We start from the raw sequence: 25,439 nt of genomic DNA, 5'->3' as shown, positions 1-25,439 counted from the left end.
ACTTTGGCAGATTACTGAACCTACTATTCAAAATAGTCAATAATAATACAATTATTTATTTTAAGTAATGTTTTAGGCTGAGGTGGTTTTTAAACATTCAAGTAAAAGATCAGGTTACTTTACATGAAGGCAAGAAGACACCCTCAAAACATTTGGTTCATATATTTTGTTAACCAATAAGAACATGAGGGTCCACATACAGAGGAAAAGAAACAATATATCCAAGAAACATTTTTCTTTTCTTATTTGATTCGTAATAAAAGTCACTCAATGTAGTCTCATATCTCAGTCACAACTGAGTTTTAAGAAAATCTAGGCCACATTGATAACTCCATGTTAATACTGCTTTTTTATTTTTGCTAATAGCTGCAAAACCAGGAATATTTCCTCATTACTTTCTTCTTTAGGCTTTCCAAAAAGCCTACAGTATTTCTTCTCTGAGAATAGAGTATGAGATAATCTTTTTCCTGAATGAAACAAGGTTTTCCTTTTCTGACTCTGGAACTAGAATGATCTCCTGGGGGATCCCTCTTATCTAGGGTGATTGTGGTGGTCACTCTGCCTGAGCTGATTTCTGTTCACTTTCTTGAGCTGAATCACCTCAATGGCTCTACAAGTTGTCCTTCAAAGCACTAGACTTGTTTTTATACAAAACTTGCATATAAATAAAGCCACCAGTTTTCCTAAGTTTTAATGAGGCCTTGATATTCCAGCAATTTGGTACCTAAATGCACAGGTTCTGAATGAATGTTGGAAGGAAGGAAGGATGGCAGAAAGGGAAAAAGGGAAGGGAGGGAAAGTTAGCAAAAAGAAATTGTTTTTTTACTGAATATTGGTTTGATTTTTAGTTGGGAAAAGGAATGTAAAATTTATTATTTTTCTACTTGGAGACCCAGAATATAACTTATGACTTAAGAAGTTAAGTTCCTTTTATCTACATCTTAATAGACAAAGACGCTCAATGGATAAAATCCAGAAAAAAATTTTACCTGTATTTTATACATATTTTGTTCAGAAAACAGAATCTATTTAAAGATTGAAGAGATGGGGCGCCTGGGTGGCGCAGTCGGTTGGGTGTCCGACTTCAGCCGGTCACGATCTCGCGGTCCGTGAGTTCGAGCCCCGCGTCAGGCTCTGGGCGGATGGCTCGGAGCCTGGAGCCTGTTTCCGATTCTGTGTCTCCCTCTCTCTCTGCCCCTTCCCCGTTCATGCTCTGTCTCTCTCTGTCCCAAAAATAAATAAACGTTGAAAAAAAAATTTTTTTTAAAGATTGAAGAGTTGTTTTTTTTTTTTTTCTGGTTGTAATACTCATAAAATGTGTGCATTTGAGTTTTGCTCCTGGACAGACATATTCTGCTAAGCAAGCAGTCTTAAAAGAGATTGATTGCTGAGCATGTATGTTTTTCCTTATGCTGATTCTTCTGTAATTTGCTTGAGACTGTGGATAGCTATAGTAATAAGAGACTAGCTTAGGCAAAGGAGGCTGAAGTGAACCATCAGAAATAAGACTGACTATATACATCAACTAAGGGACAGTGGTTGCCTAACCCTTTTGACCCCAAGATTTCTTATGACGTAAATCACCCTGCCAACAACAGAAAAATATACTTAGAACCCAGGGAAAGCTAAGGAAGAGGAAGCATGGTGATCACCAGCCTGGCCAGATGGAGTCCTTTTGGTTGAGCCAAGTTCACCAGGGTAGAAGACCAGATCTTAGCTTGAGGCCCACACCCTGATGAGTAAAACATGTGTTAAAGACTTCAAGGGGCCCAGTGGGGAACAATGGGCAAGATTTGGAGGTCCTGAACTTCCCTAAGTTTTGGGGGTGGGAGAGGAAAGGTGTAACTTTTTTCTTTTTTTACTTTTTGGGTTTATCTATATTTTCCTCAGTAATTACATATATTACTTATATAAAGGTTTTATATATTCACTGGCTAAATTTCAAAATCAATATGGATTTGCTCCTTTCCTACAAAGTATGACATTTTCGTTTAATAGATTGCCATCAGTACTCACATTCTGTTGGATGCAGATAGTTCAAAGCTTAAATAACAATGAATAAGGTTTAGATGATACAAGTTACCCCTTCTTTCTCAGGGGAACTGCCCCTCACTTCAGTACCTTAACATCTGTGGCGCATTATGGGATAGTCTAGAGACAGGCACACTTCTGTCAATATGATTTATGATGGACTTGGCACTTGATATCAGCAGGAAAGGAGGGGCAATTCATTACATTGTGCTAGGGATATTGATTATTTATATAGAAGATAATTAAAATAGATCTGTACTTCATTCCACACACAAAAATCAATTTCATGTAGATTAAGGGACTTAAATGTAAAAGGCAAAACTTTTGAACTTTTGGAAGAAAATACAGAATAGCCTTATGACCTTGAAGAAGGGAAGGGTCTTAAATGAGACACAAAAGTCCTGGCCAGAGAGCAAGGGATTAGTCACTGGACCTAAAACTAAGGACATTACTTCATCAAAAGACATCACTAAAAGATTGGAGCAGCGGGGAGAGCAACAAACCAGAAAATATTTGCCATACTTATTAGTAACAAATAGTAAGGGAACAGGAACCTGTCCTTTAGAAAATGAGACCTTCTGTTTTGAAAAGACACTGTAAAATGTTTGAAAAGACTAACCATAAATACTGGGGGAAGATATTTGCCATGCATATAACTGACAAATTAGTAAAGGCGGGGGCGGGGGGAAACACTCTGTTGAAAAATGAAAAAAAAAAAGCCTTGAGTAGAAACTACACAGAAATGGAAAGGTGAATGGTTAATAAAAATATGAAAATGCATAATCTCCTTTGTAATCATGGAAATGCAAATTAAACCACTAGGTGGTACTATTTTACCCTCCCCAAGGTGGTAAAAACTTTGAAGTCTTAAAGTAAACAGTAAGGATGTGGGGCATTAGGAACTCTCGGTCACTGCTGGTGGCAGTGTGAGTTGGTCCAGCATTGGAGTCCCCTGCAGCCCTGCTGGGGAGAGCAGAGCTGTGTGTGATCTGCAACCTGGCCATTCAGCTCCTGGCCCGCACCCCAGACCCGTGGTCCTCAACCCTTCCTTACATTAAAATCTCAAAATGAGTGTGTCAGAAATACTTAGGCGAGGACTTACCCCAGACTTGTGGATACCAAACTGTGTGCCCAGGGTGCCCAGGGGCACTGCGACAGCCCCACAGAGGACCAAGGGATATTCACATATATTTGTTTGAGGGCAACACAGTGATACTTGGCCTCTGTTGACACTGTGTGAGCTACTAGCTCCAGACAGTTCAGTTCACAGTTTCAATATCAGATTGGGCTACATTCTTCCTTTTTTTTTTTTTTTAGCACAATATTTTGCAAAGCTGGGTTTTCAGTGGTTGCTAATAAAAAGCAGATGCCATGCGAAAATCAATGTGTAACAGGAAATGAGGGTGACAGGGTCCAGTCTGATTCCAGGTTTGAGAAGTTGTGCAGTGCCCAGTGGATACACACATCTCATTAGTAAATAATTATGGTTATTTAAGAATGACATTAGAATATTATTTTTTCTTTAAATTTGCATACATTAGATTTTTTTATGAATGCTTTATTTTTTTATTTTTTATTTTTTTACTTTCTGTAATTTATTTGTCTTTTATAATTTACATCCATGTTAGTTAGCACATGGTGCAACAATGATTTCAGGAGTAGATTCCGTAAGCCCCTTACCTGTTTAGCCCATCCTCCCCTCCCACAACCCCTCCAGCAACCCTCTGTTGTTCTCTATATTTAAGAGTCTCTTATGTTTTGTCCCCCTCCCTGTTTTTATATTATTTTTGCTTTCCTTCCCTTGTGTTCATCCGTTCTGTGTATTAAAATCCTCCTTGGGGCGCCTGGGTGGCGCAGTCGGTTAAGCGTCCGACTTCAGCCAGGTCACGATCTCGCGGTCCGTGAGTTCGAGCCCCGCATCAGGCTCTGGGCTGATGGCTCAGAACCTGGAGCCTGTTTCCGATTCTGTGTCTCCCTCTCTCTCTAACCCCTCCCCCGTTCATGCTCTGTCTCTCTCTGTCCCAAAAATAAATAAACGTTGAAAAAAAATTAAAAAAAAAAATCCTCCTATGAGTGAAGTCATATGACATTTGTCTTTCTCTGACTGACTGATTTTGCTTAGCATACTACCCTCTAGCTCCATCCACATAGTTGCAAATGGCAAGATTTCATTCTTTTTGATTGCCGAATTATACTCCATTATATATATTTACCACGTGTTCTTTATCCATTCATCCATCAGTGGACATTTGGGCTCTTTCCATAATTTGGCTATTGTTGCGAGTGCTGCTGTAAACACTGGGGTGCATGCGTCCCTTCGAAACAGCACACCTGTATCCCTTGGATAAATACCTAGCAGTGCAATTGCTGGGTCGTAGGGTAGTTCTATTTTCAGTTTTTTGAGGAACCTCCATACTGTTTTCCAGAGTGGCTGCACCAGCTTGCATTCCCACCAACAATGCAAAAGAGATCCTCTTTCTCCGCATCCTTGCCAACATGTGTTGTTGCCTGAGTTGTTAATGTTAGCCATTCTGACAGGTGTAAGGTGGTATCTCATTGTGGTTTTGATTTGTATTTCCCTGATGATGAGTGATGTTGAGCACTTTTTCATGTGTCGCTTTGCCATCTGGATGTCTTCTTTGGAGAAGTATCTATTCAGTGTGACAACTTTTTTTTTACACTTAAAGGCTGATGAAAAACCATTACTAATCCTTTTAAAGAAAATGCAACATCTCGATCAGAAAGGATAACTGTATTTACTCATTAAATACCATTTACGTTTTTTACAACACAACTTGAAGACACCGAACATACGTGTTTAATCTCAGTACAGTGGATTCAAGACCAAGTATAAGTGTTAAAGCATCAAGGCCAGATTACAAATTATCGTAGTCGTCATTGTCGTTGTCATCATCATCATCATCATTATCATCTTCTCATTTTCTTTTCAGCGCATTTGATGATTCATTAGCAGTACTTTGTGATGACACCATTTTAGTGGTAATAAGGATGTTTTTGGACCCAATTAATGATGGATTAACCAGAATGTTCTGAACTGTGGATGTTGCAGAAATTGATGCTTTATCAGCTCGGGACTGTGCAGTGGGCAGCACAGGACTGTAAACCTGTGCTCTGTGAGGAACATTGGAGTCCCGAATTTAGTTGACACAGTGTGGGTTTGTGGGTTTGGCATGGCAAGTGTGGGTCTACTAGTCTACTACATCGTGGTCTGCTAGTAACTGAACCAATACTTAACTGTGGAACTGTTATTCTTCTCACAGAAGTAGATGCCTTTTTTTTTTTTTAATAAAGACTGAAGTCTATAGTTTGGAGCAGTGAACCGGTATCTCTCAGGTGGCAACCTGGGACCTGAATATGGCTTGGTTACTGGCAAAGGAGTTTGATTTCTTTGCCTTGCAACATCTAATAGAAAAATCTCTTGGGGGAGGGGAGGTAAAAGACTGATCAGCATTACATTGGGTTGCCAATCACACATCATTTGCATTAACAGTAGCTTTCTTAGCATGCCTTCAATAAATTTTTGCTTCATCTAGAACTGTGGTCACATATCGGAAGGCAAACTCCATCTGATTTATAACTCTTGGCTTATATTCTGTAATGCCCATATCTTCAGGATTTGTGCCATCATCTGTGCATCTTTCAGCATGCTCTTGGGAGAAGCCATCTTGCCAGACTCCATGATCTCCATTGTGGCTAAATAACCCACATTAATGTATTTCAGTCCTGATCTTGCAAGTTCTTTGCCTAGCACGTTTTTTCCAACCCCTGGTGTACCACACTGGCTCCAGGAGCCTTGGCTCACGTGCTGTACATACGTTAGTTTTTCAAACACCTACTACATTGTTAGGACATAAATACTTATTTAGGAAAGAGTTGTTCAGTAGTTCTTTTGTCCTGGGGTGCCATGAAAACATTATTGAGACACCAGGTGTGCCTTAAACGATGAATGCTTAGGAATCTCTATCCCAAATCAGTTAACTCAGAATATTTGGAGATGGAGTCTGTGTGTCTGTTTTCAAGAACTTGACAGGTGATTCTAATAGGCCCCTAGGGCTGTACCATTATAGAGAAACTTTTGCACTTATGATTTAGGATAATGCTATTCAAAGTATATCTGGGGACTAGCACTGTTTGCAAATTATTTCCTGCAGGTCTGTACCAAGATAAATATAGTTTATATTAATCATACTTTCAGTGAGGTACAGTTTTTATAATCCTTTTGTAATCCTCTTTTACTCCTATGTTATGCTTGTTCTGGTTAAGTTTATTGAAATACAATTTTATGTCTCTTACATTTATTAATAAAAAAAATGGTTAAGTGAATGCTGGTTAGGATGTGGAGCACTGTGAACCCCCATGCATTGCTGGTGCAAATGAAAAATGATGCAGCCACTTTGGAAGACAATTTGGGGGTTTCCTATAAAACTAAACATACTCTTGCCATATGATCTAGTGATCTATGATCTATGATCATATGATCTATCCAAAGGAATATGGATATGAAAACATATCCAAAAAAAGCCTGTACATGGATGTTTACAGCAGCTTTGTTCATAGTTGCCAAAACTTAAAAAAATTTTTTTTTAATGTTTGTTTATTTTAGAGACAGAGAGACAGCACAAACAGGGGAGGGGCAGAGAGAGCCAGAGACAGAATCTGAAACAGGCTGCAGGCTCTGAGCTGTCAGCACAGAGCCCGACATGGGGCTTGAACCCACAAACTGTGAGATCATGACCTGAGCTGAAGTCGGACGCTTAACCGACTGAGCCACCCAGGTGTCCCGAAAGTTGCCAAAACTTGAAAGCAACAAAGATGTCCATCAGTAGATGAATGAATAAATAAAAGGTAGCCCCTCTAAACAATGGAATCCTATTCAGTGCTAAAAAGAAACGAGCTATCAAGCCATGAAAAGACATGGAGGAAACTTACATACATATTGCTAAATGAAAGAAGCCAATCTGAGAATGCTAAATACATACGTATGATTCCAACTATATGACATTGACAAAACCACAATGGAGATAGTGGAAAGATCAGTGGTTGCCAGGAGCTAGTGGGGATGAGTAGGCAGGACACAGAATAGGGCGGTGAAACTGTTTGGTATGATGAAGGTGGTTACATGTCATTATACATTTTTCTAAATCTATACAAAGTACACCACCAAGAGTGCATCCTAATGTAAAGTATGGACTTTGAATCATAATGATGTGTCAGTGTAGGTTCGTTGATTGTAACAAATGTGCCTCTCTGGTGGGGAAGGCTATGCATGTGTAGGGACAAGGAATAATGGGAAATCTCCATAACCTTCCTCTCAATTTTGATGTGTACCTAAAAGTGCTCTTAAAAAAATAGTCTTAAAAAGAATTGAGGCCTATATTTTGTATTTTTCTTCTCACATTTTTAGCAATTTATGTTTGTCCAGCTTTATTAAGGTATAATTGACTTGCAACAAACTGCACATATTTAAAGTGAACAGTTTGTTCAATTTTGACATATGCATGCATTTATTAAACCATTACCACAACCAAAATAATGAACATATCTATCAGTCCTTAAAATATTTTCATGCCCCTTGATAATCTCTCCCTTTTGCCCCTCCACGCCCCTTCCTCAACACCCCCTACCCCATCTCAGAGCAACCATTCATCTGCTTTCTGTCACTACTGATTCTTTTACATTCTCTAGAATGTCATGTAAACGGAATCTGACAGTATACACTCTTGTTTTGTCTGGGTTCTTGTACTCAGCATGATTATTTTGCATACGTTGCATGTATCAACGTTCATTCCTTTTCATTGCCGAGTAATGTTCCATTGTATGGCTCTACCATATTTGTTTATTCGTTCACCTATCGGTGGACATTTGAGTTGTTTCTCATTTTGTATATTACAAACAAAGTTGCTATAGGGGTGCCTGGGTGGCTCTGTTGGTTGAGCATCCAACTTCACCTCAGGTCATGATTTCACAACTCACGAGTTCGAGCCCTGCGTTGGGCTCTGTGTTGACAGCTTGGAGCCTGGAGCCTGCTTCAGATTCTGTGTCTCCCTCTCGCTCTGCCCCTAACCCACTTGCATTCTGTCTCTGTCTCTCTCAAAAATAAATATTGAAAAAAATTTTTTAAAAAAGTTGCTATAAATATTTATGTACAAATCTTTATGTGGACACATGCTTTCATTTATTTTGGGTAAATAAATACCTAGGAGTGGAACAGTTAGGTCATATGGTCGGTGTATGCTTATAGTAATTTATTTTTATTGCATTTTGCAAAAGCATTAGTCCACCAAAGATTGGAAATAAAACTGTTCCTTACCACATGTATTTTGAGAAGTATTAGCCTAGGAGATAGGCAGAAGAATATCCAGAGCTACATTGTTTATATCAAAAAACTAGAAGCAATCCAATTATCCATTGTCAGGAGAATAGATTATTAAAATGAGGTAATTGGGCACCTAGGTGGCTCAGTCGGTTAAATGTCTGACTTCAGCTCTGGTCATGATCTCGCGGTTCATGAGTTCAAGCCCCGCATGGGTCTCTGTGCTGACAGCTCAGAACCTGGAGCCCACTTTGGATTCTGTGTCTCCATTTCTCTCTGCTCCTCCCCTGCTCATGCTCTGTCTCTCTCTCCTTCAAAAATAAACATTCAAGGGGCGCCTGGGTGGCACAGTCGGTTAAGCGTCCGACTTCAGCCAGGTCACGATCTCGCGGTCCGTGAGTTCGAGCCCTGCATCAGGCTCTGGGCTGATGGCTCGGAGCCTGGAGCCTGTTTCCGATTCTGTGCCTCCCTCTCTCTCTGCCCCTCTCCCACTCACGCTCTATCTCTCAAAAATGAATAAATGTTAAGAAAAAAAAAAAAAAAAAGAAAAGTCTGAATAGTTTTAAAAGGCTGCCTGAATAGTTCTGGGGCACCTGGGTGGCTCAGTTGGTTAAGCGTCTGACTCTTGATTTCGGCTCAGGTCATAATCTCATGGTTCATGGGTTTGAGCCCCGCCTCAGGCTGTGTGCTGACAGTGCACAGCCTGCTTGGGATCCTGTCTCTCCTCTCTCTGCCCTGACCCTGCCCCGCCCCCAAAATAAATAAATAAACTTAAAAAAAATAAAAGGGGGTTTGTTTACCAAGACAGAAGGTGCCAATTATAAACCATCAAGAATACAAAAAAAATCTAGGCTTTAAGTAAATATATATGTGAATGATAGGCTGTTAGGTATTACACTGGGAAATATCAGAGGCAATAACTCAAGTTATCATAGATATCTTGTTTTTCCAAGATGGATGGAATTTACAATGAGATAGGAGTTAGGTTAAAAGTCAGAAAAGATAGAGAAAGTTAAGGAAGAGTTGCATGTTCTCACTGAAGGAAGATAAAGCTGAATTCTTTGCTAAAGTAAACTTTAGAGCCTAGGCCTTGAGACATTTCTGTTGTTTTTTTGCTTGTTTGTTTGTTTTTACATTTTGAATGGCTTAATAAGAAAAAGCGTACATCAGAACTCCCTTTCCGGTAAGAGGTTTAGGGTTTCAGAAATGCACAGGGAGCTGTGATCCACGGAGAGAAGAACAGCCCCCTGAGTCATGCACAAGTTCGCAGAGAACCTCGCACCAGACCTGAGACTTCCAAAGGGGAGGTGAGAGGCAGGGGCAGACGGTGTTTAGTAAGCCTTTACTGTGTGCAAGGTATTTTGTATGGGTTTTATACCTCTTCTCTGATACCCTTACCTTTGAGGGCCAGTCTGTTTTTACTTTTAAGGTAGATGGTATTATTCTCGCTTATGTACATGTGAGGACTGAGACATAGAAATTCAAAACCTTGCCAGACATTTCAGAAGAGGCTTATTTAAACCCAAATGTGTTTGATTCCAAAGCGCGTTTTCTTCCTCCTGATAATAGCCAGTAATTTTTGAGCATTTACTGTATTTGTACCAAGAACTGTTCCAAGCGATACATAGATTTTCTCTTTTAAGCCTAACAATAACCCTATGAGATAAGAAAACTGAGGTTTAAGATATTAAGTAACTTGTCCAGTGCTCTACAGTTAGGAAGTGGCAGAGTTGCTCTAGCTCAGGAGCCCATGCCCTTGACCTCTTCTGCCTCTTATGAGTACATGTGCCCTTTCAAGGATCAGGCTTGATTCTCACTGTCAAGGATACCCTAGGACTCCTAGTAACTTTTGAGCCATGAGTCATGGAAACCGATTTTTCCCAGCTGGGTACTTTTGGGTTGTCTCACCTCCAGTGATCTCGTCCCTTGTTATTGGATCATACCCTCTAAGATACTTTCCTGCTGGAATAAGTCGTTTGGGAAATGTTTCTCAGTCACTTCTAACAAGTGTAGCTCATTTATTCCTGTGTGTGTTATGCACACACTTTATGAAATCTTTTGGACCCATTATTTCCCACGAAATGAGTGAATCCTTAGTAGAACTCTCAGTTCTCTTAAACTCTCAGACTATAATCTTTAACATGGGCTTTCTTTAAGGCTTAAATTTCAAAGAAATGGTAATTCAACATTATTTAAACCATTTGATGGGATTATAACTCCTATCCTTTCTACTCCAAAAGTATTTGAAGTAGATCAAAATAAAAGAAGCCCATACCATGGGGGTAAATACAACAAAGACTCAAAGCAGTATAGAGAAAACAGGAGAGAGTTATGCCAGAAACTTAAGATATTTTAGTTAATTGCTCTAGAGCACTTAATGCTGAATTTCCTGGCCAGCTGAGGCAACAGAGAAGTATAATTGGCCAGATAGTTTTTATTATATGTTTAGATCTTTTTTTTTTAATGTTTATTTATTTTGAGGGAGAGAGAGACAGAGTGTGAGCAGTGGAGGGGCAGAGAGAGAGGGAGACACAGAATCCAAAGCAGGCTCCAGGCTCCGAGCTGTGAGCACAGAGCCCGATGTGGGGCTCAAACTCACAAACCATGAGACCATGACCTGAGCTGAAGTCGGATGCTTAACTGACTGAGCCACCCAGGTGCCCCTATATGTTAAAGAAGGTAAAGTTGTTCATTGGAGAGGATGGGTTACAATGATAGGTTAGTTGCCAACCGTTTTTTCCTACATATTAAATCATGGCTCAATATTTCCTGATGCACCCAGATCTTAAAGTGCTACATGTAGTAGAGATTTTGAAGGACTGCATTGATAGTCCTTTAAAGAGGTGCCATGGCACTGCAGTAATTCTTGTTTAGTAACACCGAAATTTAGGCTTGCTGCTGAGGGGAAAGGGCAGATTCTGGCTCACTCTCCCTCCTTTGTTCAGGTTCTGCTCAAAGGTCACCCCCTTCCCTGATGGTGCTGTTTAAATGGGTGGGCACCTGCCTTACTCTCTATCCCTGTTCTGTCCAACATGGGAGCCACTAGCCAAATGTGACAATTAAAATTAATGAAATTACATAAAATGAAAAAATTCAATTCTTTGGTCACTCTGGCCACAATTTCAGAGCCCATCAGTCACATGTGGTTAGTGGTTAGTGGACAACACAGATACATCTTCGCAGAAAGTTCTATTAGGCAGTGCTATTCTGTGCTTTTATGCTTGCTTTCATTTTCTTTCTAGAACTTTTCCAACATTATGCCACATACTTACTGATTTATTTATGTTCCACTGGAATGTATGCTGCCACTAGCAGAGATCTTTTTTCTAGAACATTGCAGATCTTCAGTGCTTAAAGCAGTGCCTATTACAGTTCTCTGTAAGTACTTGTTGAGCACTTAGATCAATGAAATGAATGAATAGATTTTAATATTTGAAATAAAAAAGTTTTGTCTGATGTCCTTGGATGATTTAGTATATTGTTTTGCCACAATTTTTAAGATGAAAGAATGAAAATTCTGTAACCAAGGACACATATTTTCAAGATAATGTAACATTATTAAATACACTAGCCAAACTTTTATTTCTTTTATCATTCATATTAAGAAGGATAATAAGTATGAAAACTCCACTTAACAGCTAGTGTATTGTCCTGAACATGAAGGTAAAAAATATCAGTTCTCTTTAGGTTAAGAAGTCATGTGAGTAGGATGAGAAAGGAAAAAACTATTTTGTAGCTAACTGGACTTCCATTGGTATGTAATTGAAAGCAACTGTGATTCCATTGTAATGGAATATATGAAGATAATATTCTACAATTAAATCCTAATACATTCCAAAATTGTATAGAAATATCAATTTACCTGAATTAATTTCAAATGAAAATTACCCATGAAATGATTGCAGTACATAAAAGTATTTGCTGTCTGAAAGATAACTAGAGGCATGACTACCCTGGGTTTACCTATATACATAGACCACGAAGCTAGTTTTGTGATTTCTGCCAAGGATACAGCTTCAATGGCCTTGAGAAGATTGTCTTCTCTTGGGTCCAGCTTTGTCGGGATATACTTGGAGTAGTGATGGAGGAGGAAGCTACCTGGCAGAGCCAGACAGGTCTGATGAATGCACTTTGACAATTAACCAAATGATAGATGTCAGCTGGTATCCCATCCCATTGTAGTTACTGACAGTTAGGAATTAGGTAAAGTAGGAGTGTTTTCTCCTTTTTTCTTCCTTTCTAAATTGCAGGTATTTTCTGAGTAGTGTTAGCACTCAGTGCATTTGCAAATGTAGATCATGGGGCTTCTGTAGCCTATGCAGCACTGCTATTATTTTTCTATTTCAGTTGAGAAACACCATGGTTAATGTCCTTGGATAACCTTGCATACTTTCACTGGTTTTTAAATCAGGTCCAATGAAGGGCCAAGTTCTTCATTAAAATAATGACTAACTTTGGAAGCCCATATGTTCAGTTAAGGTTCTGAGCTGCAGTAAATGTAAAGAGTCATCAAAATGTTTATATTTGCAATTTCAGTTCTTGATTCTTTTTTGAAATCTGTTCTATGTATATATCTGAAAAATTTTATCCCCTTTGGTGTTGGACCCAGAGTATAATTTTTAAAACTTTATGTCAGGGGTGGAGAGGCACAGTCACTTGCTGTTAAGACTTTAGGGTTTGTTTCAGCTACCAAGAGAGCATTGCTTACGTACTGAGAATAATATGACCCCCATTTTTGAGTGCCTAATAAGTCTATTGATTTTACTCAGGAAGAGTAAAGAATATGTCCTCTGGCAGTTTTCTATTATGAAGAAGTGGAAAAATAGGTTGTAAAAAAGAAGGTAGCTGAGGTGCTTGACACAGTTAATGCTAATTATAAATTTTACTAATACCTAACTGTGTAGTCAGGGTTCCTTTGCTAGGGGGAAGGTAGGTGAAGACTTCACCAGGTCACCATGGGGAAGTGTGCTGTCAGACCTCTCCCCTCCAAAGGCTTTCTAATGGGTAATGAATTCAGAATTGCCCTCACAGAATTTGACCACTACTGATGGAAAAGCAAAGTAAACATCACCTCTGAAGATAATTTTTCATCTGCTCATGAGTCTGTATGTTTATTACTACATCTAGAAATTTGGCTACTCAAATAAGAGTTTATTTCTGTTTGGAGACTTAACAAGCCAAACACCAAAATGAATGTTCCACTCTGTGCAGATGAACGTCCATCTGTCCATACTGGAATGTTTCCTTCTCAGTTGATGCTTAGGAACCATCTTTTGATTTTGATCTATGTAGAAATTCTAAAGAAGATAGTTTACTGAGACATAGTTTTGCAGGTTATTATTTTTTAAAATTTCTGTTCTATGAGTATAATTTGAAGAAGAGTCTTTGAAATAATGAAATCATACTGTCTCCTCCTAAGTTTTAACGATTTCCCTTGTAATGGATCAACACACACCTTTTCTGCCTTCAGGTTTGTAATGATGTCAAACAATTTTCCAGATTAACTCCAGCCTGTATGAAGTCCAGCAGCATAATTTTACGACATTTTAAATTTCAGAACAAAATTGCATTACATACATAATAAAGCCTCAGTACTATTTTTTTTAATTAAAGCATAGTTGACATACAGTGTTACGTTAGTTTCAGGTGTACAACATAGTCAGTAACTTTATATATTATGCTGTGGTTATCACAAGTGTAGCTACCATCTGTCACCGTATAATGCTATTACAGTACCATTGACTGTATGCCCCATGCTGTACCTTTCATCCCGGTGACTTACTCATTCCATAACTGGAAGACTTTGTCTCCCACTCCCCTTCGCCCATTTTGTCCATACCCCCACTCCCCTCCCTCTGGCAACCATCAGTATCTTCTCCGTATTTATGGGTCTGTTTCTGCTTTTTGTTTGTTTTGTTTTGTTTTTGAGATGCCACATATAAGGAAATCATATGGTATTTGTCTTTCTCTATCTGACTCATTTCACGTAACATAATGTCTTGTAAGTCCATCCATGTTGTCATAAATGGCAAAATCTCATTCTTTTTTATGACTGAGTAATATTCCAGTGTGTGTATATGTGTGTGCATGTGTGTGTGTATACCACATCTTTCTTATCCATTCATCTATTGATGGATACTTGGGTTGCTTTTGTATCTTGGCTATTGTAAATAATAATGCAATAAATATAAGGGTGAATATATTTTTTTGAATTAGTGTTTTTGTGTTCTTTGGGTAAATACCCAAAGTACTTCTAATTAAATATAGTATTCCGTTGGTGTTGAAGTACATGTATTCTTTTTTTAAAAATTTTTTCAATGTTTATTTATTTTTGAGAGAGAGAAAGGGCACACAAGAGGGGGAGGAGCAGAGAGAGAGGGAGACACAAAATCCAAGGTGGGTTCCAGTCTCTGAGCTGTACGCACAAAGTACAACGCGGGGCTCAAACTCACAAAATGCAAGATCATGACCTGAGCTGAAGTTGGATGCATAACTGATTGAGCTACCCAGGGACCCCTCAAGTACATTTATTCTTCATAATTCTTTATGCCACTATTTTATCAGATCTACCAAATTCTTTAGGGTAGAAACTATACCTATTTATGTAACTTTTCATTTTGAAATAACTCTAGACATATAAAAAACTCCAAAAATACTACACTGAATTCCCCAAATGTTAACATCGTACAAAACCATAGAAAAATTATGGAAACCAGAAATTTGCCTTGATACAATATTATTAACCAATATAAAGAATTTATTTCATTTTTGCCAGTTGCCCTACTAATGTCTTTTTTCAGGTCTAGGATCCAATCCAAACTCCCACATAGCATTTTATTGTCATGTTTTCTTAGTCTCACCTAGTCTAGAGGTGTCTTTACTTATTTTTATGGAACTTAATACTTTTCAAGAGTCCTGGCCAATACTTTTGTGGAATGTCCTCCAGTTATGGTTTGTTTGATGCATTCTTATGATAAGAATTGGCTTATATGTTTTTGGCAAGAATACCACAGAAGAGATGCCGTCCCCTCTTATTGTGTTATATTAGAGAGTACATGATGTCAGTATGTTTCATGGCTGCTGATCTAACTTTTGGTCACATAAGGTGATCAGGATTCTCCACTGCAAGTTTCCCATTTTTCCAAGTGGAATTTATAAGTATCATGGGAGAAGATACTTTAAGACTATGCAAATATCCTGTTTCTCATCATACTTTTGGCCTATGAATTTTATATTCCATTGATCATTTTTGCCTGCAACAATGATTACTTGGTGTTTGCCAAATGATGATATATTTTATCTCCACCATTCCTACTACACCTAAAAATTAGAGTTCTACTATAAGGAAGAGCAATTCCTTCTTCCCTCATTTATTCAGTTATTTTATCAATGTGGACTCATGACTGTATTATTCTATGAATTATAATTCATTACTGTAATTATTTATTTTATTGACCAAATTATCCCAGATTTGGCCATTGGGAGCCCCTTCTGGTAAGCTCTTGTGTCCTTTGACAGATCCCTATCATTTTTTGAAAGCATTTTGTTACTTACTCTTTGGCACCACAAGATGTATGAAATTCATTTTGCTCTAGGTCAAGAATGGGTTATTTCTCCAAAGAGCCCTAGTTCTTTTATTTACTTATTTATTTTAATGTTTATTCATTTTTGAGAGAGCGTGAGCGGGGGAGGGGCAGAGAGAGGGAGGTACAGAGGATCCAGAGTAGGCTCTGAGCTGTCAGCACAGAGCCTGATGCGGGGCTCAAAGTCGTGAACTGTGATATCATGACCTGAGCCGAAGTTGGATGCTCACTTGAGCCACCCAAGTGCCCCGAGCCCTAAATCTTTTCTTTTTTTAAAAAAATTTTAAACGTTTATTTATTTTTGAGAGAGTGAGCGGGGGAGGGGCAGAGAGAGAGGGAGACACAGAATCTGAAGCAGGCTCCAGGCTCTGAGCTGTCAGCACAGAGCCTGATGTAGGGTTTGAACGCATGGACCATGAGATCATGACCTGAGCCGAAGTAGGACACTTAACTGACTGAGCCACCCAGGCGCCCCCCGAGCCCTAATTCTTTTAATTGGAGATTGATATGTAGAAACAAAATTTGGGTGCAGGTATGTTCTTGGCTGCTGAGATGTCCTTGCTACTGCGCCTCTCAGAGGGCAGAGTTAGGAAATATGTGCATGTGTATGCACATGCATAAATGTCTCTCTCCATCTGTTCATCTGTGAATATTTATTTACCTATTAAAGACTGTACGTTCACCCTGATGCTTCTAATTACAACACAGTGCCACCAGTTTTCTTCCAGAAGTCTCCCTTTCCTTATTTGTAACTTTCTCCAACAGTGAGAAACCTGGCTTCCATTATCGATAATACAGTTATTTATTTGCTCAACCCAAGTGTACGTATAAAGAAGTTTTTAGAATTGTGATCCCATAATCCCTGTGAGAATTTACTAGCTTGACTATAGTAGTTGGGTACAGTTCTTTTTGTATTTAGCTTTACAGTATACAGCAAATACACTGATTTCCAAAATTATCTCTCCACTCCTCTCAGTATGGTTAAGTTGTTCATTTGTAGTACAGCTAGGAACATTGGTAACTTTTTGTGTTCCACATGGGGTCACTGGTTTTAGTTACTATTTGGAAGGTGTGTGAAACATTACTAGAGTTGTGAGAATCAGGGCTATATGAAAAGGTGTGCCCAGGAAAGTGAGTATCCCTCATCCCTTATATCACTTTTCCTTCCTGCTGCTCTCACTCACCCTCTGTGGCTTACCAGTATCATTAGTTTCTGGTTTATTCTGTATTTCTTTTTTATTCTGTATATGTAGATACATATCTTCTTACACAGTGATTACAGTTATTTTGTGTGTGTGTGTGTGTGTGTGTGTGTGTGTGTGTGCGTGTGTTTAGTAGTGTGCAATTTGAATGCTGTTTGGGGATTTCCTCTCTTCAGGGTGCTGTTCCTAATTGGTATATTCTTACCACTAATGTATTCGAAAGCTAATGAAACTATTATTTTCTTCCTTGAAAAATAATTTTGGGATTGTTTTCTAGAATGAGAGTGAGAATCTGAATTTTGTTGGCCTCGTTAGCACTGAACTGTCTGCTCCTTAATAGGCTTGGTTTAAGAAAATTGTAACATAAAACAAGCAGTGTTTTTCAGGTTTTCTTTAAGTCATTATATATATTTTTAGCAAGACATTTAAAAATTTTCTTTCCCCTTACTAATTGAGTGAATTATTTCAAGTATCAGTGAGAGCAGTTAGACTGTTGCATAAAATGTATTGTTTTGCTCCCAGAAGTCTTGTAGAGTAGCTTTTCTAAAAATACGAAAAACCAAACATTTCCCAGAGTTTGTTTAAATAGTGCTGTGGTGCATTTCATCGGGCACTCTTTTTCTTTTCACATACTCTGCAGGCATTTGGGCAGTCCTTCTCCATCCACCGGAAGGTTGCTGAGGATGGAGAGACCCGGGAGGAAACACTTCTGCAAGAGTCTGCATCGAAGGAAGCTTACTATCTGGGGAAGATCTTGGAGATGCAGAACGAACTGAAACAGAGCCGGGCTGTGGTCACTAACGTTCAGGCAGAAAATGAGAGGCTCACGGCTGTCGTGCAGGATCTGAAGGAGGTAAACAGCCAACTCCCTGTGAGAGATTTGTGGGAGAGAGAAATAAGATAAAATTCTTTCTAGGAGAGAGGAATAAAACACACAAAGCACATAATACTGATGCTAGTGATTTTTCTTGTTTAGTGAGATGACAGCCTGTTCTGAGATGAGCTTTTTTGTCTTCTTGTTTGTTGAGAATTGGAAGTCCATTTATCGAGTAGTTGGGAATTGGCCTTGCTTTTCTGCAAAGGTTTTTAAAAAATATTGTGACCTTAGCACTTCCTCTCCCCTTTACCTGTTTTAATACAAGGTGGAGAAAAAGCTGGCTGTGATGCTCTGTGTCAGCACTAATTCAAAATGACAGTCGTGTTGGCTCAGGACTCTTCTCACTGGGGAGTGAGACCCCAGGGGAGTGTCTGTGGGGTCGTAGAGTCTGACAATGCAGAGCCATAAACTATTTTTTTGGCTGTAGAGAAGGCAGCAGATTACAGCTGGTATGAATTAGGTCTGGGAGCCTTCCTCAGTTGCTGGGCCTTCTGGACTCACTCTCTTCAGCTTTTCCATGGCAGCATCACGTGCCAGATCATTTTCAGAGTGGCAGAGTCATTCTTTAGTGGAGGGGGGATATTGGGAACAGCTTAATCTACCACACCCTTTTAAGAGCATTTTTGGAAACTTCATATTAAGTCATTCACTCCATTTTTGGATGTGAATGCTATAGAGGAGGTACAGATGTCCTCGAATTCTTATACCAGTGCAGAAGAGAATGATGAACCAAGTGGGCTTTTCAGTTTTAGTAATGTAAAAGGGTAGAATGAAAGAATTGTTAAATATTGTAAAATACAAGAGAAATAACACACTGATGTTTTTCTCCTGAAATTAGTGACATTACAAATAGAGTTTTGTAAATAGAGATGTAAATTGTCCTAAATTTGTTGGCATTTAATAAATAATTTGCATTTCCACACGTCCATGTTACAGTGAACTAAATGCATATTACAGTAAGGTTTCTGCTTTACCTAGCTCATTCTCTTTGGACATGCCCAAGAATAGTAATATGATTTCTAGAGACCAAGAAAGGGTCGACCAAGTGGAAATTAGTGCTGGGTACTGAGAAGAACATGAGACAGTTTTCAAGATACCCTGCCTCCTTTTCCTCCAATGCAAGTGAAGGTTAAAAACAAAGCTCCTCTCTAGTTCTTTATATGATGCATCTATCAGTGTTGGGTTTGGGCCATCACTTACTTACCCTTTATGGTAGCAGACCCTGCTCTTCCTAAGGAATTGCCATTCACCCTTTCAGCCCCAGGCTTCCCTGTGAAACAGGTGTCCACTACAGAAGTGGACCCAAGATCATGTAGTGCTACAGGCTACCATCCTGGATCAAGTGAGTCCCTGAACATCCACCAGGGGCTTACGTGGAGCAGCAGGTTCACGTGGCAAGTTGGCAGATGCAGTGTGACACAGGCAACACGGGGCCATGGGCACACACAGGCAGTTGGTTTGTGGAGAATTCCCATGGCCAGTGAGTCAAGCGGTCTCAATTGCTAATTGGATGGATCCTCTGAAAGCCACACACCCTCACTGTGCACAGCAGCTAGAGCTGAGGAACAAGCAGTGAGGGTTGGGGAAGGGCAGAAAATCCACAGATGTTTCTCTGTGGAGGCATTGCAGTGGTGATTGACCAAGCATCCTCACTACAAGCTGCGCTTGAGTGGAGTCTCCAGGGAGTAGATTTACGATCACCAGTGGGAGTCGGTACTGAAGAGTGAAGGTATAAGTTATGAATGAATTGAGGGAGCAAAGAAAAAAAATTTGAGGAGCCATTCATTCAGATCAGTTTTCAAATTTTAGTGAGTATCAGAGTCACCTAGAAAACACATCAAAACATGACCCCTGGCCCCACCCTCAGGAGTTCTGATTCTGGAGGTCTTGGTGGAACGCAATTAATTTGCACTTCTTACAGTTTCACAGCAGGTGATGCTGTGGCTGCTGCCCTGGAGACCATGCATTAAGAACCACTAATTTAAACTTTTTGGCTGGCCCCAAATTAGGGAAAGGAGTATCATAATCATACGGCTCACAATTTGGGGAATTGCTGAATGAATCACTGGGTTATAATCCTCTATTTCTATACAATAGTTGATTTGCAGCAAGAGAATAACTTGCTATATCCAAATTTATGTATTTTTTAATCTAAAATATACATAAGGCAATCTAGCCTATGAGTGTATTCATTCAGGTTTATTAGTTAATGAAAAGAAAAAAAAACCCAGTTGTCAATTTCCTGTTCTTCTAAGTGTGCCAACAAGATATTTGTTGGTGTTCTTTCTGATGGGCTGGAAGCTACTGGTATTACTATATTTGGAGGCCTGCAGGTTTTCATCCAGGCCTCATGTTTTCAAGTACCTAGTAAAATTATTAGCATTTAGAGCTGAGTACATTTGTAAAAGAAGAAAAGGAATAAATTCTATTTTTTGGTATATTGATATAAACTTTTTTATTGAGATATAATTGGCATACAACATGTTAGTTTCAGGTATACAGCATAATGATTGATATTTATACAATGATTGATACAGGGTAATGATTTGATGTTTATATTGTGAAATGATCACCACAATAGGTCTAGTTAATGTCCATCACCTTACATAGTTAAAAAAATTTTTTTTTCATGTGATGAAAAAATTTGTTAAGATTTGTTCTCTTAGCAAATATATAATACCGTATTATTAATTATAGTCACCATGCTGTACATTATATCCCCATGACATTTATTTTCTAACTGGGAGTTTGTATTGACATAGACTTTTGATGTCTGGTGTTAAATTGAAATCCCAGATTTGTTTTTATTGTACGCTCAATTTTATTTTTTTATTTTTGTACTCTGAGCATGGAATGATGCATAATGATTGGAAGAGAGATCATAAAACAAAAAATCATAACCTGATGGGCCATGGGAAATACAGAAGGATAACCAACACAAGATGTAGTAAATCATCAGCTTGACAGATGCTATGTGAATTTAATTGATGGAATCACATTTATTTACTGGCAGTAAACTATTTACTCATTTATTTACTCATCTCTTATTTCAGTAGGATTGTTGGTACTGGCCAAGATGTGTGTGTCTGTAAATGTTGCATGTGTATTATAGAAGCTTGACACATGTTTGTATACATGTGTAATTCCATGGTCAAATTCTCTTCCATATATGGTAGATATAGGATAATATAGTAGAAAAAAATAGAACATTTTCTGAACTAGGTATTAGAAAATTAATATTCTAGTCTCAGCTCTGCTAAAAGTTTTACAATTATATTCATGGTATTTGTAGAAGCATATTTTATCATATAGTAAATACAGTACATATTAAACAAACTGTTATCATTAAAAATTTTCTGCATCCTCCATAAAAACATTGTTGAAAATATCCCTTATTATGTTGATCTATATTCTTAGGTCAAAGAAACATCAGCTAAATACCTCTTTGAATTTATTACCTTGAAAATTCTTTCTGTTGAGATATGAATCAGGCAGTAGGAATTACAGTATGCTTTTTTTTCTGCTTTGGTTGTTAAGAAGCTCCAGGACTATATTTAACTGTAAAAACTCAGATTTTTCATATAATTCTTCCCATTTTTATCATCCTGATTGTATGTGTGTCTTTAATGGTAAGCTGCTTTAACAAATTTTTTGAAGTATAGAGAGCATAAAGAAAAAATATCACCCCAACTAAAGAACCAAAATAGGGGTTAATCCTACAGGGCCAGTAAAAAAACCCTTGGGTTGCCTTGATCAGCATCATTTTGGTGAGAGCTTAAAGAGAACAGGTTACTATAGTGCCTAAGCAAATATTTAGTAAACAAATTTGATTTTCATTTTTCTCTCTCCAACCTATAGGTGTAACATGTAGACGATAGCCTAAATAGGTTTATTTGAACAAACTTTGTATTAAAGTAAAATCCACATTGATAAAATCATAAAACAGGATAATGAAACTTCTAATAATACTGAATACTCTCAGTTGTTAGTAAGGTAAGTCAGAATTTACTGCAATATTTTACGAAGCATACAATGCACTTTTACCGGTATTCCTAACCAGAATTGGTGTATATGTGAAAAAGAGATGTTATGGGAGATAGAACCCTTCAGGTAGAATGCAGAAGACTGGAGTTATAAAATGGATTATTGACCTTAATAGAGATTAAACCTATACTTTAAAATGCAAATAACTTAACATTGACTGCCAGATAATATGCCAGGCACTGTTCTAAATTCTTTACAGGGATTAACTTGCTGAATCCTTATAACACCCTGTTGAGGTAGATTCTATTATATCATTTCATTTTCTGACAGGGCACGTAAATCACAGAGATGTCACATAACTTGTCCAAAGCATGTGAGTAGTAAGTGACAAGCCAGGATTGGAACTCAGAAACTGTCGCTCTCATCTAGACTGTGTCTGTCGTGTCACTATACTGCCAAGAGCACAGGTTTCCCTCCTCTCAGTCTTGCCTCACGCTAATGAAATTTCTAGCAAAATATATGAAGCTTTAGTACATTAACTAAATTTGTAACTTACTGGAATATTATTATTAGTTTTGTGATGTGGCCATTTTTTTAAATAATTTTTTTTGTTAACATTTATTTATTATTGAGAGACACAGAGCATGAGCAGGGGAGGGGCAGAGAGAGGGGAAGACACAGAATCTGAAGTAGGCTCCAGGCTCTGAGCTGTCAGCACAGAGCCTGACTCCAGGCTCGAACTCACAAACTGTGAGATCATGACCTGAGCTGAAGTTGGTCGCCTAACCAACTGAGCCACCCAGGCGCCCCTTGGGATGTGGCCATTTTATTTTTTTTTCCTTTTCTTTTTTATTTTTTAATTTACATGCAAATTAGTTAGCATAAGTGCGAAAATGATTTCAGGAGTAGATTCCAGTACTTCATCCCCTATGTATAACACCCAGCGCTCATCCCAACAAGTGTCCTCCTTAATGCCCCTTACCCATTTAGTCCATCCTCCCCACCCACAACCCCTCTAGCAATCCTCAAGTTTGTTCTCTGTATTTAAGAGTCTCATGTTTTGTTTCCCTCCTTGTTTTTATATCATTTTTGCTTCCTTTCCCTTATGTTCATCAGTTTTGTATCTTAAAGTCCTCACATGAATGAAGTCATATGATCTTTGTTTTTCTCTAATTTCGCTTAGCATAATACCCTCTAGTTCTATCCACATCATTGCAAATGGCAAGATTTCATTCTTTTTGATTGCTGAGTAATACTCCATTGTGTGTGTGTGTGTGTGTGTGTGTGTGTATCATCTTCTTTATCCATTCATCTGTCAATGGACATTTTGGGCTCTTTCCATACTTTGGCTATTGTCAATAATGCTGCTATAAGCACTGTGGTGTGTGTGCCTCTTTGAAACAGAACACCTGAATCCCTTGGATAAATACCTAGTAGTGCAATTGCTGGGTCATAGGGTAGTTCTATTTTTAATTTTTTGAGGAACCTCCACACTGTTATCCAGAGTGGCTGCACCAGTTTGCATTCCCCCCAGTAGTGCAAAAGAGATCCTCTTTCTCCACATCCTCTCCAACATCTGTTGTTGCTTGCATTGTTAATTGTAGCCATTCTGACTGCTGTGAGGATGGTATCTCACTGTGTGATGTTGAGTGATGTGGAGCATTTTTTCATGTGTCAGTTGGCCATCTGGATGTCTTTTTTTGGAGAAGTGTCTATTCATGTCTTCTGCCCAAGTCTTTACTGGATTATTTGTTTTTTGGGTGTTGAGTTGGATAAGTTCTTTATAGATTTTGGATACTAACCCTTTATCTGATATGTCATTTGCAAATATCTTCTCCCATTCCATCGGTTGCCTTTTAGTTTTGATGATCGTTTCCTTTGCTGTGTAGAATCTTTTTATCTTGATGAGGTCCCAATAGTTCATTTTTGCTTTTGTTTCTCTTGCCTCTGGAGGCATGTTGAGTAAAAAGTTGCTGTGGCCAAGGTCAAAGAGATTTTTGCCTGTTTTCACCTGTAGGATTTTGATGGCTTCCTGTCTTACATTTAGGTTTTTCATCCATTTTGAGTTTATTTTTGTGTATGGTGAAGAAAGTGGTCCAGGTTCATTTTTCTGCATGTTGCTGTCCAGTTTTCCCAGCACCATTTGCTGAAGAGACTGTCTTTATTCCATTGGATATTCTTTCCTGCTTCATCAAAGATTACTTGGCCATACGTTTGTGGGTCCATTTTTGGGTTCTCTGTTCTGTTCCATTGATCCGAATGTCTGTTTTTGTGCCAGTACCATACTGTCTTGATGATTACAGCTTTGTAATACATCTTATAGTCTGGAATGGTGATGCCTCCAGCTTTGGTTTTCTTTTTCAGGATTGCTTTGGCTATTTGGGGTCTTTTCTGGTTCTATACAAATTTTAGGACTGTTTGTTCTAGCTCTGTGAAGAATGCTGGTGTTGTTTTGAGAGGGATTGCATTGAATACATAGATTGCTTTGGGTGGTATTGACATTTTAAAAACACTTGTTTTTCCAATCCAGGAGCATGGGATATTTTTCCATTTTTTTTGTGTGTCTTCCTCAATGTCTTTCATAAGCTTTCTGTAGTTTTCAGTGTATAGAGTTTTCACCTCTTTGGTTAGGTTTATTCCTAGGGATTTTTTTGGTTTTTAGTGTGCCATTTTATATTTTAAAAGCTGCTTAATCCATATGACTTTTATTACATTTGAAACTCTTACTATTTTCCTTCATTGTTATACACCAAATTTCATGATATACCAGTGGCTTAATTTCCAGGAACCTATGATGCCAACATTTTAGGAATACATCTAATCTACCATTAAGAATCCATATCTACAAACTTTTAGGGCAGGAAGGCTTTTAGTGATTATTTGGTAAAGACTATTCCTAGTTCAACAATTCTTTTTCCAATATCTCTACATGGTCAATGTAGCCTTTATTCAGACATTTCCAGCACTATGGAGAAGATAAACTGTGAGTCCTTACAAGGAAGGGGCTTTCTTTTGTCTGTCATTTATCTTTGAATCTCCAGCACCCAGCACAGTGTCTTGCCAAAAGCAGACATTAAAAAATGTTTGTTGACATGAACTGAAAGAACATGCTTTGGAAGTTACACATTCCTAGGTTTGAATTTGAGGTGGGCCACTTACCAACTATGTGGTGTTGAAAAATTGCTTTTGTTCTCTAAGCTTCGCTTCCCTAATCCCAATGTGGAGGTGATAATACTAACATAGAGGTCCTGTGCAAAATGCCCAGAGTTGCTAAATTATTATTTTCTCCCTGTCTTACAACTTCTTTACAAGGCTGCCCGTCCTGTTGTTTGGCAGTTCTAATTGTTGAACTGCCCTTTTTTATTAAATGAACAGTTGACACCCTATAATTTTCACCAGCTGGCCACATTTCTAGCCTTTGGATATAC

The 25,439-nt window shown here is 38.4% G+C and overlaps 1 protein-coding gene and 1 pseudogene across 7 annotated transcripts in view; one reads left to right on the top strand and one right to left on the bottom strand.

Moving 5' to 3' along the window:
• Positions 1-25,439, top strand: part of BICD1 (BICD cargo adaptor 1) — a 266,844-nt gene that overhangs the window by 93,410 nt on the left and 147,995 nt on the right. For all 7 annotated transcript variants that reach the window (XM_040488474.1, XM_040488480.1, XM_040488476.1 and 4 more), the window contains exon 2: positions 17,791-18,003. In XM_040488474.1, coding sequence (XP_040344408.1) covers positions 17,791-18,003 — 213 coding nt within the window. The remainder of the gene's footprint in view (positions 1-17,790; positions 18,004-25,439) is intronic.
• LOC121038744 (transcription initiation factor TFIID subunit 9-like) lies at positions 4,655-6,649 on the bottom strand (annotated as a pseudogene).

Source organism: Herpailurus yagouaroundi, unplaced genomic scaffold (assembly GCF_014898765.1).
Source record: "Herpailurus yagouaroundi ecotype Mexico unplaced genomic scaffold, PumYag 166, whole genome shotgun sequence".
Taxonomy (NCBI): Eukaryota; Metazoa; Chordata; class Mammalia; order Carnivora; family Felidae; genus Herpailurus; species Herpailurus yagouaroundi.
This window is presented reverse-complemented; position numbering and strand designations above follow the sequence as displayed.